The following is a 20,066-nucleotide window of genomic DNA, read 5'->3' on the forward strand; positions in this document are numbered from 1 at the left end:
CTGCATACAGACACCATCACCATCAACACAAGTTTCACTGAAAATGGTCTGTAGGCACTTAGGTAGCACAGGGTGTTGTCACCCTGTTGACATTGTGATGAAGGGAAAATCTTTCAAACACAATTGGGAGGCCACCTGAGCACATGGAAGGTAATTGCTGGCAACAGGAGGCTGACTCATAAGTTACAGGATCAGTGACATTAAGGAGTTACACAGGAAGGATAAAGTTCTGGCCATGAGAAGGGCAGACAAGGCGACATTGGATCTGCTTTTGAAGTCAAAGCAAACTTCAGATAATCAAGAAAGAATGTTGCAGAGATCACAAAGTTACATAATATAGTGCAGCACTGCACACCCCATTCTATGAAGTACTCAAAGACACCGTGGCTTTGATAATCTTCGCCTCTGGCTTCTTCCAAGGATCAGCTGTATACATAAATGATGCCTCAGAAAGTTTGTAGGTCACTGACATCATTTTTACAAAGGTTGGGAAGCTACGTACAATTTCAGCTCCTTAACTGAATTACAAACTCGTTCGGAACCACTAGTTTATAAAGGAAAAGCTAATCTCATTTTTGCAAAAGACAACTAAGCCACAAAATATCACATTTTTCTTAAACTAAAACACAAACGCGCTTGTATATAGAGCAAATTAAATAAAGCAAATATAAGCATGTTACCTCTATAGTTTACAACTACACATGTTATGTACTCTGGTTAATTTCTTAATTCCCCAAGAATTCTCATATATTAATGCATGCCACAGTCGACTGGAAACTGCCCTTAATTTACTTTAGCTCCAGCTATTCTCACATGTAAAACTTTCATTTACCATGTCTTGACTGTGGATGCCTCAGCTCCTGGTTCTAGTTACTTTTCCAATACTTCCAAGCTAATTCAGCTGAGTTTAGTTTCTTTTCATAAGATTCTGTGGAGGACCTCTGCAGATTCTTCCATCAGTTTTAAACTAGGCAATCTTCCAGCTTCTGTTTCCTCACAAAATTCAAACAAAATTCAAACTGAAATTAAGCCTCGTTCACTTACACATCATGAATAAAGAAGTTAGGCTTTACAGTGCAAATCTATCTAACTCTCATTTATTTTGTATAACACTCAGTGAGCCACAAATAACACATGAGGTACAACACGCAATGGACCCTATCGGCTAGCACCTCGATAAGTTGAAAGCAAGAAAATTTTTAGGTTCCCTTCTTAGGTTCTTAGGTTTAGCTTTAAGTTGGGACTGAGAAACCTGAGACAGAAACAACTGTGCTAAACTTTAAAAAAGGATAATTACATGAGCATGAGGGCAGAGTTGGAATTGGCTGTAGTGCACAGGTAAAGAGGTTTAACAGAAAAGACAGTTGATGAACAATGGCAAACATTTAAAATAAGTTAATCACTCAGAACAAAGTTAAATCCCAGTGAGAAAGGAGGATTCCAGACAGTGGGTAAAATGACAATGGTTAACAAAGAAAGTACCAAATTGAAAGGAAAAACATACAATAAGGCAAAGCTTAGTGGCAAATCAGAAGATTGGGAAAGTTTTAAAAGGCAACAAAAGTTCACCAAAAATAAAATTAAGAGGGAGAAAATAAGAATAAAAGGACAACTAGGAAGTAATATAAGAAGTGACAGAAAAAGCTTCTTTTAACATATAAAAAGGAAGAGAGAGGTTAAAGTGAACACAAGAACCTTAGCAAACATGGCTACGGAAATAACAATGGGGAGCCAGGAAACGGCAGAGGAGTTAAAAAAATACTTTGCATCAGTCTTTATGGTAAAGGTTACTAACACCATTACAGAAAATATTAAATAATCGAGGGGTTAACAGTGAGGAAGAAATAAACACAATAACTATCACTAGAGAGAATGGTAAGGTCCTGGGGAGTGTTGCTGAAAAGACAGACCTTAGAATGCCTTGAAAGTGGAGTCACACGTAAATAGAATGGTGAAGAAGGCGTTTAGTATGCTTGCCTTTATTGGTTGGTGCATATAGGAGTTGGTAGGTCATGTTACGGCTGTACCGGTCATTGATTAGGCCACTTTTGGAATACTGTATGCAATTCTAGTCTCCCTCCTATCGGAAGGATGTTGTGAAACCTGAAAGGGTTCAGAAAAGATTTACAAGAATGTTGCCAGGGTTGGAGGGTTCGAACAATAGAGTGAGTACGAATAGACTGGGGCTATTTTCCCTGGAGTGTTGGAGACAGAGGGGTGACCTTTTAGACGTTTATAAAATCTTGAGAGGCATGGATAGGGAAATTAGACAAGGACTTTGCCTAGGAATGGGGGAGTCCAAAACTAGAGGGCATAGGTTTAAGGTAAGAGGGGCAAGATTTAAAAGGGACCTAAGTATCCAAGTTTTCACACAGAGGGTGGTACATTTGTGGAATGAGCTGCCAGAGGAAGTGGTGGATGCTGGTACAATTAGAACATTTAAAAGGTGCCTGGATGGGTATATGAGGGATATGGGTGAAATGCTGGCAAATAGGGCTAGATTTATTTAGTAGTTTTGGTTAGCCTGGACAAGTTGGACCAAAGGTTCCATTTATGTGCTGTCTATTTCCATGACTCTATAACTGTATGACTGGGTAAACTAATAGGGCTAACACCAATAGGATTGGCTGGACCTGATGGTTGTATCTTACGATTTTAAAGAAAGTAGCTACAGGGATAATAGATGCACTGGCAGCAAGCTTCGAGACATCCTTAGGTTAGCAAAAGTCTCAGAGGATCAGAAAACTGCCAATGTTACACCCGGTATTCAAAAATGGAGGGGGACAAAAAACAGGTCAGTCAACCTAACACCTGTTATTGGGGAAACGTTAAATCTATTGTAAAGAATGTAAAGCAGACCATTTAGAAACACCATGTAATCAAGCAGAGTCAGCATGATGTAATGGAGGGGAAATCATCTATGATAAATTTATTACAGTTCTGAGAGGGGATAACAAGCAGAGTAAATAAAGAAGAACCAATAGCTGCAATAAATTTGGATTTTCTAAAAGACCATTCATAGGCCACTTAACAAAATAAGTGTTGAGGGTAGATTATTATAATGGATCAGGGTTAGCTAGTTCATAGAAAAGAGAGAGTTGGGATTAAGGGGCATTCTCAGGATGGTATACAAAAGTGGCTGAAATGTTTGATTTGTATTTCTATATTGTGTTAAGAAGGGGAGACAGGGTCATAGTTTAATTTTAGACTTGTTCTGTAAGTGGTACTGGAATGTCTGTAGTTGGTTAATACATGCATTTTTAATAAGGAGTTACAGTCTTGGAGTAGAACTTGAGATGAGTAATTCAGTTCATTAAAAAGAAAGGCGACACCAAAGAAACAGAGAGAGAAACAAGTTATTTCAGATGTATGCAGGTTCAGTGAGAGCAAAAGATGCTGTTAATGTAGCAAACTCCAAAGCATTAGGGCTATAGAGAAGGTCCTGAGTGCCTCTAAAAAATCCAGAAACAGAAAACTATGGAAGGAACTTGTTTGGAAAACCTATATGCTGGTTCTAAAAGTGCTTTGAAGTCAGTAAGAACAAAGCTCCAGAAATCAATTATCAGCATGCCAACCAAACAGTGAACTTTAAAGAGAAAATGGGGGGGCCCCTATACTGATAAAAACCAAAAGAAATGCAGATGGTGTAAATCAGAAACAAAAACAGAAATTGCTGGAAAAGCTCAGCAGGTCCAGCAGCGTGTGTGAACAGAAATCAGAGTTAATGTTTCAAGTTGTGTGACCCTTCTTCAGACCCTGTACCAGTGTTTGAGTATCTATGAAGGTGGTGTTGAAGGTAAAAGCACTCAAGTTTTATTGCTGATATTTGCAATGAGACCACTTCAACTAGCAATTTTGTCTTTATTCCCCTTTTATGAGAAATAAACTTTGATGTTCTTTTTTTAAAAATACACTGGTAGCCTCTGGTGAAGTAAACAAGACCATCAAAGTAAACAAATAAAAACAAGATTTAAGGTTTATCAAGCCAGCACTCCCTCCAGAATCGGACAGGTTCAGTATTACCATCTGCTGGAATCCTAAAAGATCACGACAGGAGTGAAGTGGTAAGTTGTTAAATAGAGTGACAATTATGGACTGCTTAGTACTGGAAAGTGTTGAGCTTCTTGAGGATCTTTTACATAAGTGGTGAATAGTCCATCACACTCCTGACTTGGAGATAAGACCATAAGACCATAAGACATAGGAGCGGAAGTAAGGCCATTCGGTCCATCGAGTCCACTCCTCCATTCAATCATGGCTGATGGGCATTTCAGAGCTGAAAATGTGTTGCTGGAAAAGCGCAGCAGGTCAGGCAGCATCCAAGGAACAGGAGAATCGACGTTTCGGGCATAAGCCTGAAGAAGGGCTTATGCCCGATACGTCGATTCTCCTGTTCCTTGGATGATGCCTGACCTGCTGCGCTTTTCCAGCAATACATTTTCAGCTCTGATCTCCAGCATCTGCAGTCCTCACTTTCTCCCTGATGGGCATTTCAGCTCCACTTACCCGCATTCTCCCCGTCGCCCTTAATTCCTTGTGACATCAAGAATTTATCAATTTCTGCCTTGAAGACATTTAGCATCCTGGCCTCCACTGCACTCTGCGGCAATGAATTCCACAGGCCCACCACTCTCTGGCTGAAGAAATGCCTCCACATTTCTGTTCTGAATTTACCCCCTCTAATTCTAAGGCTGTGTCCACGGGTCCTAGTCTCCTCGCCTAACGGAAACAATTTCCTAGCGTCCACCCTCTCCAAGCCATGTATTATCTTGTAAGTTTCTATTAGATCTCCCCTTAATCTTCTAAACTCCAATGAATACAATCACAGGATCCTCAGCCGTTCCTCATATGTTAGAGCTACCATTCCAGGGATCATCCGTGTGAATCTCCGCTGGACACGCTCCAGTGCCAGTATGTCCTTCCTGAGGTGTGGGGACCAAAACTGGACACAGTACTCCAAATGGGGCCTAACCAGAGCTTTATAAAGTCTCAGTTGCACATCGGTGCTTTTATATTCCAACCCTCTTGAGATAATTGACAACATTGCATTCGCTTTCTTAATCACAGACTCAACCTGCATGTTTACCTTTAGAGAATCCTCGACTAGCACTCCCAGATCCCTCTGTACTTTGGCTTTACGAATTTTCTCACCGTTTAGAAAGTAGTCCATGCTTGTATTCTTTTTTCCAAAGTGCAAGATCTCGCATTTGCTCACATTGAATTCCATCAGCCATTTCCTGGAACACTCTTCCAAACTGTCTAGATCCTTCTGCAGCCTCCCCACTTCCTCAGTACTACCTGCCTGTCCACCTAACTTCATATCATCGGCAAACTTCGCTAGACTGCCCCCAGTCCCTTCATCCAGATCATTAATATATAATGTGAACAGCTGCGGCCCCAACACTGAACCCTGTGGGACACCGCTTGTCACCGGCTGCCATTCCGAAAAAGAACCTTTTATCCCAACTCTCTGCCTTCTGTCAGACAGCCAATCCTCAATCCATATCAGTAGCTCACCTCGAACACCATGGGCCCTCACCTTGCTCAGCAGCCTCCCGTATGGCACCTTATCAAAGGCCTTTTGGAAGTCTAGGTAGACCACATCCACTGGGTTTCTCTGGTCTAACCTACTTGTCACCTCTTCAAAGAACTCCAACAGGTTTGTCAGGCACGACCTCTCCTTACTAAATCCATGTTGACTTGTTCTAATCCGACCTTGGACATCACCAGGAGGTCTGGAGATGAGTTAGCCACTGCAGAATTCCCAGCCATCTCACAACCTTCTCATGTGGCCAGAGTATTTATGGGGCTGTTACTGTTCAGTTTATGGTCTATGGTAATCTTCGAAATGTAATAATGGAGTTTCATGAATGGTATTCCATTCAACATCAAGGGGTGGTGGTTAGATTGTCACTTGTTGGAGAAGGTCATCGGAAAACAATTATACGTTGCAAGATGAATTTCTTGTTGGTCATTATCTGGCAATCATTTGATGCAAATATGGCACTTATCATTCAAACCTGAATATTTTAAATGTCTTGCTGTAAATGGACACTGTCAGTTTCAGTATCTGAAGAATGGTGAATGGTGTTGAACATTGTGTGACCATCCCCACTTCAGATCTTATAATGTAAAGGTGTTCGCTGATGAAGCAGCTAAACATAGTTGTGCCCAGGACCTTACCCTAAGGAATTCTTGTCCTGGAGTACCACTCACCACTTACCACTGAGGATGACATGTCTCAGCCATTTGTACTGATGTGCTGGCTACCTTCAGGAGCTTGAAAGACTGATGAGAACAAATGACTTCTCAAATTTGGATCAAATCAGTTTAACTCAGTTGGCAGTAATTGTATTTGGCCCAACTGTCAAATGGTCTCAGTATCTCAATGAGTAGGGAAGCTGACGACCTCAGGAGGACACCAAGATTGGCCATCCATTTGGCACTTAGGACATAGGACTGTACAGCACAAGAATGGGCCCTTCAGCCCACAATGTTGTGCCGAACATGACGCCAAATTAAACTAGTCCCTTCTACCTGCCCTTGGTCCATAATCCCTGTATTCCTTGCACATTCACTTCTGGCTGAAGATGAGCTCAAATGCTTCAGCCTTCTGTTTTTGTACCGATGTGCTGGTGTCCCCCAAGAATTTGAAAGACTGATGAGAACGAATTATTCAGTTATTTTGGATAAAATCAGTGGAATCCAATCAATGTATTGTACACAATTAGTCAGGTTGTCAAATAATTACTGTTTTTTTAGGGGAGGAGTGCAGAATTAATTTAATATTTTCTATAAATTGCTATTTAAGAGGTAGAACACAATTAGAAATAAACTACTGGAAATGTACATTAATCATCCAAAGATTATACTTCCATGTCAAAGTCAAGCATCTATTCACAAATTACACAGGAACAGTATGTTAGATCTAACCATCTGAAAACCAAAATGTCCTAATCTTGGGCATTTTTAAAAGCTATCATACGTGAATTTTAATTTTATTAAATTAATAAAATACTTTAATTTCTTGTTCAGCCACATACCGCAACAACAGGGACTAGTCATCAGCTTATACACTTGTCTTTTCTCAGGGTCCGACCTTTGACCCCACCTGACTATGAATAAAATGCCCAACTTGACCCATCCAAAGCACTCAACCCAAAAGCTGGCAAGATCTGAAATCCAGCATAGATCCACTTCCAAAGTTGCTGGCATCGAGACATTGTGTCTGCAGTGCATTTGAGTTTAAACATATCAAATCTCCCAAATATAAGCATACTTTATATCAATCGTTTATTTTAGATTTTTTCTTTAGATTATTTCATTAAACAGTGGCACTAATATCAATATAACTTGATTAAAGAAAGTAAACCCTGGATATGACCATAAGACCAAAGGACATGGAAATGGAATTTGACCATTTGGCCTATTGAGTCTACTCCACCATTCGATCATGGCCGATATATTTCTCGACCCCATTTTCTAACATTTCCTTGGTTACCCTCGATCCTCTTAGCAATCAAAAACCAATCTATCTCTGTCTTAACTACACTCAATGATTTAGCTTCCACTACCCTCTGTGGCAATTAGTTCCACAGATTATCCAGCCTCTGGCTGAAGAAATTCCTCCTTATCTCAGTTCTAAAGAGTCCCTTCATTCTGAGGCTGTGCCCTTGGGTCCTAATCTCTCCTGGTAGGGAAACACCTTCTGCAAACCCACAATATCCAGGTTTTTCAGTATTCTGTAAGTTTCAATCAGATACCCCATCATCCTTCTAAACTGCACTGGGTACAGATCCAATCACACCTCGTCTGACAAGCCTTTCATCCCCAGGATCATTCTTGTAAACCTCCTCTGGACACTCTCCAACTTCAGCACATCTTTCCTTAGATACAAGGCCCAAAACTGCTCACAATATTCCCAGTGCAATCTGACCAGAGCCTTACAGCAGCAGTTTTTCCTAGTCCTCTTGCAAGCAAGTTTGCATTGTGGCTCAGTTATGCTTGCTGGAAGCAACATACATTCATACTCAGGGACGCATTCTCTGTGAACAAAAGGAATATGTTCAAGCTTTACACCTTTTCTGAATTTACTGAGAGCTTGGGAAGTCTATAGTTCTCTATTGTTTTCTCCATGGTAATGCTTTGGCTAATCAGCAGCTTTTTCTCCTGTTGTGTAAATTATGATCATTTGTAATTTAACACTTTTGTGTTTCTCCTGATAAGTGTAAAACAAAAAGATTTGGCAACATGCCACTCTATTCAGTAATTTTTCTAAATCAATATAAATAATGCTTCAACATTATAAAGCAACATTTTAAAAATTGCTATTCAACTATTACCTTGGCGTGAGCAGGCCCTCTTTCATTCAGGAGCTTGTACTGGGGCTGGATTCTGTTGAAACGGGCTAACTCATTCACCAGGCACATTGGGGTTTTCTCTTTGGGGTTTGCCATGTTATCCTGGAAAGAAACTGCAACCGACACATTTAAGAAAATATACCATATCACAATGCAGAGCTGCGAAGTAAATAAATACCTACTTGACAACTAAAATGTGACTCGGTTTCACATTACTTTGATTTAATGTCTATAGTGAACTTTGTGTAAGCCCCATCTAGAACAACATGACCATGAAAGCAGGTGGATTGTTGTAAAAACCTAATTGGCAACATTTATTCACTTCAAGGAAGGGATGCAGTTATACTCTATGTAGTTGACTCCAGTTGCCCTCAGGTATGGACAATAAATACCTCTTTGATATTGTTGCTCACATTCAAGAGCAAATACGAGGAAACCACCATTTAAATAACTTCAAGTAATTGTAAACACTAGAATTGTATATACATTTTCTTTGAAAAGTAGAAAGCATTGTATTCTCAGATTCTTTGCTCTAAATTATTATTCAAAATCCAGGTTATGAAAATAACAAAATAATATTTGTTAAGACAAATGAGATATTTTTTCCTTCAATTATGATGATTTCACAAGTAATTTTTAAATGATACAACACAATATTACATTGTTTTAAGATCAATAGCTATATCGCTAATGTTATTGGACTGGTAATGGACTAATACTCCAAAAACAAGTTCAAATTCCACTATGACAACTGGGAGAATTTAATTTCAATTAATCAATAAATCTGGAGTACAAAATAAATGCTCAGTCTTAATACTGATATCATGAAACTGCCAGATTGCCATAAAACCAAGTTACTGAATACCATTCACTAGCTTGGAAGAATGCAGCTTCAATAATGTTCAAGAATGAAGAGAGAGGAGCCCTCTTAATTGACACCCCATTTACCACCTCAAATATAGACACTCTCCATCACCAGTGGCTAGTGGCTGAATCATGTACCATCCACAAGATGCACTGCAACAACTTGCCAAGTTTCCTTTGACAGCAGCTTCCTAACTTCTGCAGCAGCTCTTTTCAAACCCATCACCATCTATCATCATCAAAATCAAAGGCTAACGGGCCTCTGAGAACTCCACAATCCATGAATACTCTTCCAAATCATGTAACTTGCAAATGTATTGTCATTCCTTCATTGTTGTTGTTTTAAATTGTACATCTTTCTCTCTGACAGAACAGTGAGTGCACCTACACTAACATGGCTGCACTGGTTCCTAAATGCAATAGTCACCAATTTCTGAAAGGAAATTTGGGATGGAAAATAAAAGTTAGACTTGCCAAAGATGCTCACATCCAATTAATAAATAAAAGAAAATGTAAATCTATCAATATTAGGATCTTCCCATCAGAATATATGCATGGACTACATTTTTTTTTATTTTAACTAATGCCTCAGTTGTCAGGGTCAGAGATATTTATAGTAGTCTGGGTTGCAGATAAATAAGAGTTTTGAACATACATCCTCAAACAGGTTCAGCAACGTGACATTTGATTACTATTATAATTCGATTTCTCTATGACTAAAAGTTTGTAAAGTCAGGTGATCACCTAAGTTGTTTCCAAATTTGTATCCTAATCTGGAAAGATGAGCTCTGCAGTCGTTCATACCAAAAGCTGATTCTACACTCCCTTGACATTCAAACACTTTCATATTGGCATATCGTAATGTAAGAAAAACCAGGAATGTGAACTTGACTAGATTGTTTCTTTCTCGAAATTAGGGTCATTGACACCAAAACATTGGCCCAGAAATTCTGATCACAGTAAGAATAGTTCATTTGATGGTAATTCTTTTTAAGATTACCCACTTATCTGTTGGCAATTTTTAGGCCAAACTTTCAAGTTTAGGTATCCCAAATGATTCCATTAGAAGATACAGGGGAAAAATACACACAGCACAGCAGACCAAGTCACACTCACTTTTTTTTTAACACTTAGAAGTAAAGGGTAGGATGGCAGGTAGGTGAGGTAAGTCATGTGCCAAGTGGGTAAGAAGTTAGAGTATAGGGTTAGGGTAGCAGGTGGATGAAGTGGCTTGACAGCCAGCTGGCTGAGGTAGGTAGGGCTAGGAGTTTGAAGAACCAGGACACTAAATAAATGGAGGAATTGGATCCAGGTGGGATGCTGTCAGGTTTGCAGGTAGGGTGGGGAGTTGTGTCAAGATGGGTCTGCAGGGGATTGGATGGGTAGGTGATGCTGAGTCTGGACAATCAGGTCAAGGGAATAAGGGGTTTGAGGGGTTTGCCTTGAGGGGTCGGGGGAAGCAGGAAGGAGTTAGGGAGAGTTGATGTTGGCCCTAGAGTATGTGAGATCATATTCAACAGGGTCAGGTCCAGGCTAGGTGCTACATTGTTGGGACAGGTCAGTGGTGAATTGGTTGCTCAAATTACTAGGGATTCCAGATCCCCGGGAATTGCTGATCAGGATTTTCAATCTCCTGGGCCATTCACTCAGAGTTAGCTGCATTGGGAATGTCACATAGTTCCAACCTGTGACTCCAGCCTATGCTGCAGAAATAACTATCTGGCCCGCAGAATATCTGGATCATATCTTTCACTTTCTTATCCAATCCCTATATCCCTTGAAATGAAGGTAAGATTATCCTCACTTAGTTTATCCATCCAGAAAGACAATACAAATTGTTCCCTCCAGAACAACTGTTAAATGATTCAAAGTTTCTCACCTTCACCATTTTGCTTAGAAACTCGTTTAATGCACTTTGTGAAAAAATTCCAGACCTCAGTCCTAAGTTTCCATTTACAAAGTGTGATGTGCCCTTCTTATACTACTGCAGTTCATTTGAAGTAACGTTCAAAATCTCTCTTTATTTTTATTTAGAAGTATTTAAGATGGTAATCACTTTTCAGTCATACACTTTCAAGCTTGAAAAAATGTTTCTCCAGTATTTAATTTTTGTTCAGTCCTCTGACAACACGTATATTAACTGTGCATCTCACCTATGAACTGCAGCTAAATCTTCAATCGTGTAACTAGAACTGAGTGCAGTAATTAAGATCCAGAGAGCGCGATATATTGTTGAAGCATAACCTCCTCTTAGCTATATTTTACTATATGAATAAATTTTCCAGTGTTCAACTTGCTTTGTTGGTCATTACTCCAAACATATTGGTTTTGTTGAGTAGTGAGACAATTGAAACTCCTAGATTGTTCAGTGCCATTCATAGATATTGCAACACCATTTGTGATGTTTAATCTTGAGGGGCAGAAATGCCTAAGTATTGTTGTTTCTTTAATTGTTTTATAATCACCTCCATTAACATTGTAATATATTCCTTTTGTCATTTAATCGTGCCTGCTTTTCACTCTAAAAGACCTTTCTCTCATTCTGTCCTTCACTCCTAAGAAGCTCTGTATTTGCTCAAAGTGTGTCATATCTGTAGCAGGTTCCAGTTTTAACAAAAAGGTAATAAACCAGAAGCCTTAACTATTACTAACCTCAGAGATGATAAACATTTCTAGTGTTTCCTATTAGTATGGTCAGAACGTTTTTTGATCTCCAAGGTTACAATGAGAGAGATACCCAAACCACGTAATCTAAACATAAACATTACCATATGAGTGGTTAATTAACTGGGCCTGACAACCAAGTTCCTCTAATTGATTTGAGTGTCTAGGGAACACAACTTCCCTTGGTACCATTCAGACAACTCTATCAAATTTTTGTTTAGGTATTTGTCAGATTTACTCAAATTTGCTGTTGTAAATCAGATCCCATTGCTCCTTTAATTATAAAACTGACAGATGTTCCAACAATTCTACCAGCAAAAAATTCAGAAGTATGGTCAATGACTTCAACAGTAACAGAAAAAGTGTTGGCAGTACTGCTATGAGGTTCTGTATCTGCGCTGAGAAGATTGTGGATCTCTTCATTACTTCCCAAGTAAAGCGTGTTAACAGATGCATTGTTCTGCTTCACAGGTATTGAACATGTCCACTGGGCCCAATAAACTTTTGTCTTGTTGTCCAAAAACTGCAGACACAGGCCCTTCGTATGATATTGACAGATATTCTTGATTTCCTGAACGGATTCCCTTTTGTCAAATAATCATTTTTGTTCTCCTTTAGGTGTCATAGTTGGAGTGGAACACTGCATATGCTTGCTGTAGTTAGACATTCTTACAAGTTGATAAAACGTTTTCAAGAAAGCTTCCAATCAACTACAGATTTGAGCTCCAATCCATCCTTCCTTAATGATGATCAATAAAATGCTGACTTTCATAGATCACAATGTTTACTTTATTGAATAAAATGGACCAGCAGGCAACGTTCTAATGCACTGAGACTTAGCAAGTACTATACACTGGAAAATCTACTCTATAATATAAACAAGACATTGAAGTACAACTCTCATACAATGGGTTGGACTTTCAAATGGATCAGGATCAGGTTCATCTGCGAGTAAATGTGCTGCTGGTTCCACGTTTGTTCTCCACCGTGATGCCAACCCTTAGTCATTTTCAAAGAAGCCAATTAATATTAACCCTCCTGGGCAAACTCAGATTTTCAGTCATAAGGGCTCTATAAGACCATAAGACCATAAGACATAGGAGTGGAAGTAAGGCCATTCGGCCCATCGAGTCCACTCCGCCATTCAATCATGGCTGATGCGCATTTCAGCTCCACTTACCAGCGTTCTCCCCGTAGCCCTCAATTCCTCTAGACAACAAGAATCTATCAATCTCGGCCTTGAAGACATTTAGCGTCCCGGCTTCCACTGCACTCCGCGGCAATGAATTCCACAGGCCCACCATTCTCTGGCTGAAGAAATGTCTCCGCATTTCTGTTCTGAAATGACCCCCTCTAATTCTAAGGCTGTGTCCACGGGTCCTAGTCTCCTCGTTTAACTGAAACAATTTCCTAGCATCCACCTTTTCCAAGCCATGTATTATTTTGTACGCCTCTATTAAGTCTCCCCTTAATCTTCTAAACTCCAACGAATACAATCCCAGTATCCTCAGCCGTTCCTCATATGTTAGACCTGTCATTCCAGGGATCATCCGTGTGAATCTCCGCTGGACACGTTCCAGTGCCAGTATGTCCTTCCTGAGGTGTGGGGACCAAAACTGGACACAGTACTCCAAATGGGGCCTAACCAGAGCTTTATAAAGTCTTAGTAGTACATCTCTGCTTTTATATGCCAACCCTCTTGAGATAAGAGACAACATTGCATTCGCTTTCTTAATCACGGACTCAACCTGCATGTTTACCTTTAGAGAATCCTCGACTAGCACTCCCAGATCCCTTTGTGCTTTGGCTTTATTAATTTTCTCACCATTTAGAAAGTAGTCTATGCTTTTATTCTTTTTGCCAAAGTGCAAGACCTCGCACTTGCTCACGTTAAATTCCATCAGCCATTTCCTGGACCACTCTCCCAACCTGTCTAGATCCTTCTGTAGCCTCCCCACTTCCTCAGTACTACCTGCCTGTCCACCTAACTTCGTATCATCGGCAAACTTCGCTAGAATTCCCCCGGTTCCCTCATCCAAATCATTAATATATAATGCTCTGTGGCATAGTGGCAGTATCTGTACCTCTGGGTCGGGAGGCATGGATTCAACTCTCACCTGCATTAGAGATGTATCATAAAACATCCGAATAAGTAGATTAGAAATACCGAGATTTTCAGTTTAGCTTGGACCAGGTGGACTTAAATTGGGAGTGGGGTTTGGAGACATGAAGAAACACAGAGAGAACCCCACTGCAAGACCAGAACAAGATCTCTGATTTTTGGCTCTCTCGTGGAATAAGTGTCCCAGATTTGTGGCTATACAGCCAGAAAAATAAACTTACCTTGCCTTTCTCCCCTCTTTTCATTTTCAGATGGGTAACTCCCCCTCACACGGTGGGACTGCTGATCCTGAAATGCTGGCAGACCCTCCAGTATAGGGAGCCTGCCCTCTATCTGTGAGGGGATGGCACCCATGACCACTTCCACTGAGAAGGATAAGGGCAGCTGATACATGTGAACATCACCTGCAAGTTTCCCTCGAAATCACTCACCATCCTTACTTGGTAATATATCACCATTCCTTCATTGTCACTGGATCAAAATCCTGGAATTCCCTCTAAAACGGCATTGTGAATTAACCTACACTACATGGCCTACAGCAGTTCAAGAAGGCATCTCACCAGTACCTTTTCAAGACAACTAGGGATGGGCAATAAATGCTGGCCAGCCAAAAACGCCCATGTCCCACAAGAGAGCAAAATGCATGCCCATCCTTGCCATTAATTGGCCTGGCCCTTTAAAATATTCCACAGGGACATCTGGAACACATCATTAAGGTGAACTGGCTGTTTGCGACTAAAAATCCCAGCCCAATTTTTCACTATCTTTTGTTAGAAAGAATGCACAGTTGATATTTTATTCATTGAATTACTTTAAAATATACAAAAGCTGTCTGTTTTTATTGAATTTAAGTGTTGAAATATGTAACATAGCCATCAAAATCCACATTCTCTGAACAGTAAAGTATATCAAATTGGATATTTTGAATTGAAAAATCACTTAAGTACAACTCACTGAAATTTTGGCACCATATAAACCGTTCTATTCCCTATGATGCCAGTAGATGGCACAGTACTACCACACTACCCCACAATACACTACTACGTGTTCAATAGCCTATGATCAGCTACTTTAAATCTTCTGCCTGCAATTGAGAGTCGCCCACCATGCGATAGCTTGAGGCATCAGCCCATTTAAATTCAATATGACCTAGCCTTAACAAAACCATTGTAAAAGTCCATGAAAGTCTTAAGTGTCAATTTATACTATTTCTTGGAATTTTTTCCAATAATTTGCCCAATGTGATGAGTATGAGGACCAGGCTTCAGGTGACAAGGAGAGCATGCTGATCCTGCCAGCAAGACAGTTAAATAAAACATCCGAAGAGTCCCTCGCAATACTCAGCCTGACTGACTGCTTGGTAGATGCAGATGTTTTGGGCAGAAGGTTGTAACTGATGATAACAGTCCCAGGCACTTACTGAACGTACAGACTCACTGTCTGACCTCTCCACAGCCAAAAATGTTATTCACACTCTGGGAAACAAGGGGCGGGTGGGAGAAGTCATCTCTAATTGATGTAGCGGAGGAACAGGTGGGGGGGCTACCTCCCCCCAACCCAACCCTCCTCCTATTTATCTCTCAGCCCCCAGCCCACAAGCCTCATTCCTGATAAAGGGCTTATGCCCAAAATGTCGATTCTCCTGCTCCTCGGATGCTGCTTGACCTGCTGTGCATTTCCAGTAACACACTCTCAACATATAAGCAAATTGCCCAGTTCAGTTTTGCAGATTAGACCAAAAGGGGGCAGACACCCAAGAGCTGGCTCCTGAGCGGCGCATTGTTGTTGCTCCATTTCCACCTGCAGCTGCTTTGCAGGGAATGGAATGGGAGAAAGTGAGGACTGCAGATGCTGGAGACCAGAGTTGAAAAATGTGGTGCTGGAAAAACACAGCAGGCCAGGCAGCATCCGAGGAGCAGGAGAATCGACGTTTCGGGCATAAGCCCTTCTTCAGGAATGAGGCTAGTGTGCCAAGCGGGCTGAGATAAAGGATAGGGGGGAGGGAATTTGGAGGAGGGGCGCTGGGAATAAGATAGGTAGAAGGAGGTGAAGGTGAGGGTGATAGGCCGGAGAGGGGGTGGGGGCGGAGAGGTCAGGAAGAAGATTGCAGGTCAAGAGGGCGGTACTGAATTCGGGGGTTGGGATTGAGATAAGGTGGGGGGAGGGGAAATGAGGAAGCTGGAGAAATCTACATTCATCCCGCGCAGTTGGAGGGTTCCTAGGCGGAAGATGAGGCGCTCTTCCTCCAGGTGTCGTGTGGTCAGGGTCTGGCGATGGAGGAGGCCAAGGACCTGCACGTCCTTGGTGGAGTGGGAGGGGGAGTTAAAGTGTTCAACCATGGGGCGGTTGGGTTGGTTGGTGCAGGTGTCCCAGAGGTGTTTCCTGAAACGTTCCGCAAGTAGGCGGCCTGTCTCCCCAATGTAGAGGAGACCACAGCGGGTGCAACGGATACAGAAAATGATGTGTGTGGAGGTGCAGGTGAATTTGCGACAGATATGGAAGGATCCATTGGGGCCTTGGAGGGAGGTGAGGGGGGAGGTGTGGGCTTAAATTTGGACTTCTTGCGGTTGCAGGGGAAGGTGCCGGGAGTGGAGGTTGGGTTGGTGGGGGGTGTGGACCTGATGAGGGAGTCGCGGAGGGAATGGTCTCTCTGGAACACTGATAGGGGTGGGGAGGGAAATATATCCCTGGTGGTGGGATCTGTTTGGAGGTGGCAGAAATGACAGAAGATGATACAATGTATCCGGAGGTTGGTGGGGTGGAAGGTGAGGACCAGTGGGGTTCTGTCCTGGTGGTAATTGGAGGGGCGGGGTTCCAGGGCGGAGGTGCGGGAAGTGGAGGAGATGTGGTGGAGAGCATTATCGACCATGTCAGAGGGGAAATTGCGGTCTTTGAAGAAGGAGGTCATTTGGGTTGTTCAGCAGTGGAATTGGTCCTCCTGGGAGCAGATGTGGCGAAGGAATTGGGAATATGGGATGGCGTTTTTACACGGGGCAGGGTGGGAGGAGGTGTAATCTAGGAATGTAATCTAGGGAATGGAATGGGGCAGGCGAGGAACCTGCATGCTATTATCAAAGGCACAAGGTCAGTCGTTCAGAATTTTCAAGGTGGGCTTCAGACGTCTTCTGTGAACTTACTGTCCTCCCTTACACACACATACTCAGAAGCAGTAGTGCGTACTATCTACAAGATGCACTGCAGCAATTCACCAAGGCTCGTTAGAGAACATCTTCCAAACCCATGACCACTTCCATCAAGGGGACAAGGGCAGCAGTTTTATGGGAACACCACCACCTACAAGCTCTCCTTAAGCCACTCACCATTGTGACTTGAAAATATATCTTTGGTCCTTCAGTGTCACTGGGTCAAAGCCGTGGAACTCCCTCCCTAATGGCACTATGGGTTGGCCTACACCACACGGCCTGCAGCGGTTCAAGAAGGCAGCTCACAGCACATACTATGAACCAATACAAAATAGAACCTCTCTTCCTCCCTGCCTCATATTCAAACATATTGCCAAGTATACTTTCTCCCCCTCTCCATCCTTGAAACACACAGACTCTATACCTCTCTCACATATACACATATTCATGGGGAAGAGGATAGAGAGTATGTGTCAGAAACAGAAAGTGTGTGAGAAGAATGGGGTAAGTGTGTGATAGGGAGACAGGGAGGGAGAGTGATGTGAAAGATGGAGGGAAAGTATGCATGAGAGATGGAGAGAGTGAAAGAAAGGGAGAGTGGGATGAGGTTTTCTCTTTTCTTTGACCTTTGCCTACTTTGATGCAGCAGATCAGCACAGCTACTGTTATCGACCTAATCTTCTCAACTGTATCTAGTTCTGGCCTCTGGCCTCTCATTCTGTAGGTTTAGCAATTATCTCATCTGGTAGCTTGTGTTAAACTTCATTTAACTGAGGTCATATTATTTCTCGGAAGTGCTGTTTTGACCCACTGCTAAGAAAAAGATTTCTGACCCTTAAAATAAAAATCACTTTCACGGAACAGAAAACCTGAAATCCGTTTACCTCTGCTTTATAATCCAAGTTCACAGCTAACAATATATCATAAACTTTCATCACAACATCCAAAGAACTGCAGCAGTTCATGAAGTCAGATCACCACTCCCTTCTGAACAGCAAATACAGATGTGCAGATGTGGAATAAATACTATCCTAGCCCACTAACAATAAACAAATGAAATAACGATTTTCAAATTTCAGTATTTGGAGAACCCAGTGATTCTAGCACAACACAAAAGTACCTTTACGTGTTAAAGAGAAGTACCTAAAATCTCTAAACTACCACTGCCTTTCCTTTAAAGAAAGCTTGGCCTTGCCATTAGCTGTGTCATAAGAAAATTTGATAAATTCAAGCCCCACATCAATATTTGAGTCCATTAGGCAGGTACTCTAGGAGTGTTTCATATTCCAGCATAGGCATTGTGCTCGGCACTGTTTTCTTGTTGAGATGAACATTAAAGAGCAAGTGAAATGGCTTGTCATTCTGGCAGAATAAAATCAAATGATTGAAAAAACCTTTATCTAAGACTATCCTGTAAAAGCCTGTCTTGTGACAGGAAGGGTGGAGGAGGGATAAGTGAAAGGAGAGTATAAACACATAGTCTATCACGTGATCAAATAGTTCTTTGACAAATATACTTTGAAAACCAACTTTTGACTGATATTTTATTTATCATGTTTATCATTTTCTTTTCCAAACATTTCCCCAAGTAGACCTAGCCTACCAATTATCACAGAACAAACAAATGCATTTATTAGATCACTGAAAATAACTCTTTAAAACCATCTTGGTCAAATATTTCACTTGGGAGATTAATGAATTTTGTTTGCTTTTGTAGAATGCTTAATGGACTATTAGATTTGCTACTTTACATTAATACCACTAAAATAATTCTACTAGATTCCACAAAGAAAATTAGATATAGAACTATAAAAATGAAAACATGATATCTATACAATGCACAAAATAAATAGCAACACTTTCAGGGCAGCTGACTGATGTGAACCAAACTAACAGAACCGATAGATCAATGACTAGATAAATCATGAAGGAAATTTACACATATCAACGTAATATTAGAGAGAATTAGTTCCCTTGATTGAAATTACTATTTCATACACTGAACCATATTAATTTTATATCCATATTCCATGATGGGTAACTGTACGCCTTGATTATCAATCAGAATTAGAAACTGTCAGGGGCACTGTGCAACTGACAAAATTTCAAATTAATTTCAAAAACAAAGTTGGTCTACATTGAGGGGATGAAGTTACAGGAGGTTATACAATAATTTATCAGAGGTAGAGTCACAGAAATAGACTCTTCGGTCTAACTCGTACATGCCAACCAGATATCCTAAATTAGTCTAGCTCCATTTGTCAGCATTTGGCCCTTATCCCTCTAAACCCTTCCTATTCATGTACCCATCTAGATATCTTTCAGATATTTTAATTTGAATCAGCCCCCACCACTTCCTCTGGCAGCTTATTCTATACATGTGCCACCCTCTGTGTGAAAGCGTTGCCCCTTAGATCCCTTTTAAATCTTTACTCCCTCACCTCAAACCTATGTCCTCTAGTTTTGGACTCCCCTACTCTGGGAAAAAGACTTTGGCTATTCACCCTCTCCATGCCCCTCATGATTTTATAAACCTCTATAAGGTCACCCCTCAGTCTCTCACACTCCAGGGAAAACAGCCTCAGCCCATTCAGCCTCTCCCTACAGCTCAAAATCTCTAATCCATGCCACATACTTGTAATTTATTTTCTGAACTCTTTCAAGTTTAACAACATCTTTCCTATACATGGAACCAGAAGTGAACACGGTATTCCAAAAGTAGCCCCACCAATTTCCTGTACAGCCACATGACTTCCCATATCCTATAACTCAATTCACTGACTAATAAAGGCAACATACCAAACACCTTCTCACTACCCTGTCTACCTGCAAGTCCACTTTCAAGACTTACACCCCAAGGTATCTTTGTTCAGCAGCATTCCTCAGGACCTTACCATTAAGTGTATAAGTCCT

At 41.1% G+C, this 20,066-nt stretch overlaps 1 protein-coding gene across 5 annotated transcripts in view; it reads right to left on the reverse strand.

Moving 5' to 3' along the window:
- stau2 (staufen double-stranded RNA binding protein 2) overlaps positions 1–20,066 on the reverse strand; it is a 358,377-nt gene that overhangs the window by 320,371 nt on the left and 17,940 nt on the right. For all 5 annotated transcript variants that reach the window (XR_015756903.1, XR_015756902.1, XM_087985971.1 and 2 more), the window contains exon 3: positions 8,343–8,473. Coding sequence is in view for 3 of the 5 variants with exons in the window: in XM_087985971.1 (XP_087842097.1) it covers positions 8,343–8,473 (131 nt within the window). In the remaining 2 variants the exon portion in view is untranslated. The remainder of the gene's footprint in view (positions 1–8,342; positions 8,474–20,066) is intronic.

Source organism: Chiloscyllium plagiosum, unplaced genomic scaffold (genome assembly GCF_037043375.1).
Source record: "Chiloscyllium plagiosum isolate Xiang-an unplaced genomic scaffold, Cpla_swu_hap1 HiC_scaffold_4, whole genome shotgun sequence".
In the NCBI taxonomy this organism is placed as follows: domain Eukaryota; kingdom Metazoa; phylum Chordata; class Chondrichthyes; order Orectolobiformes; family Hemiscylliidae; genus Chiloscyllium; species Chiloscyllium plagiosum.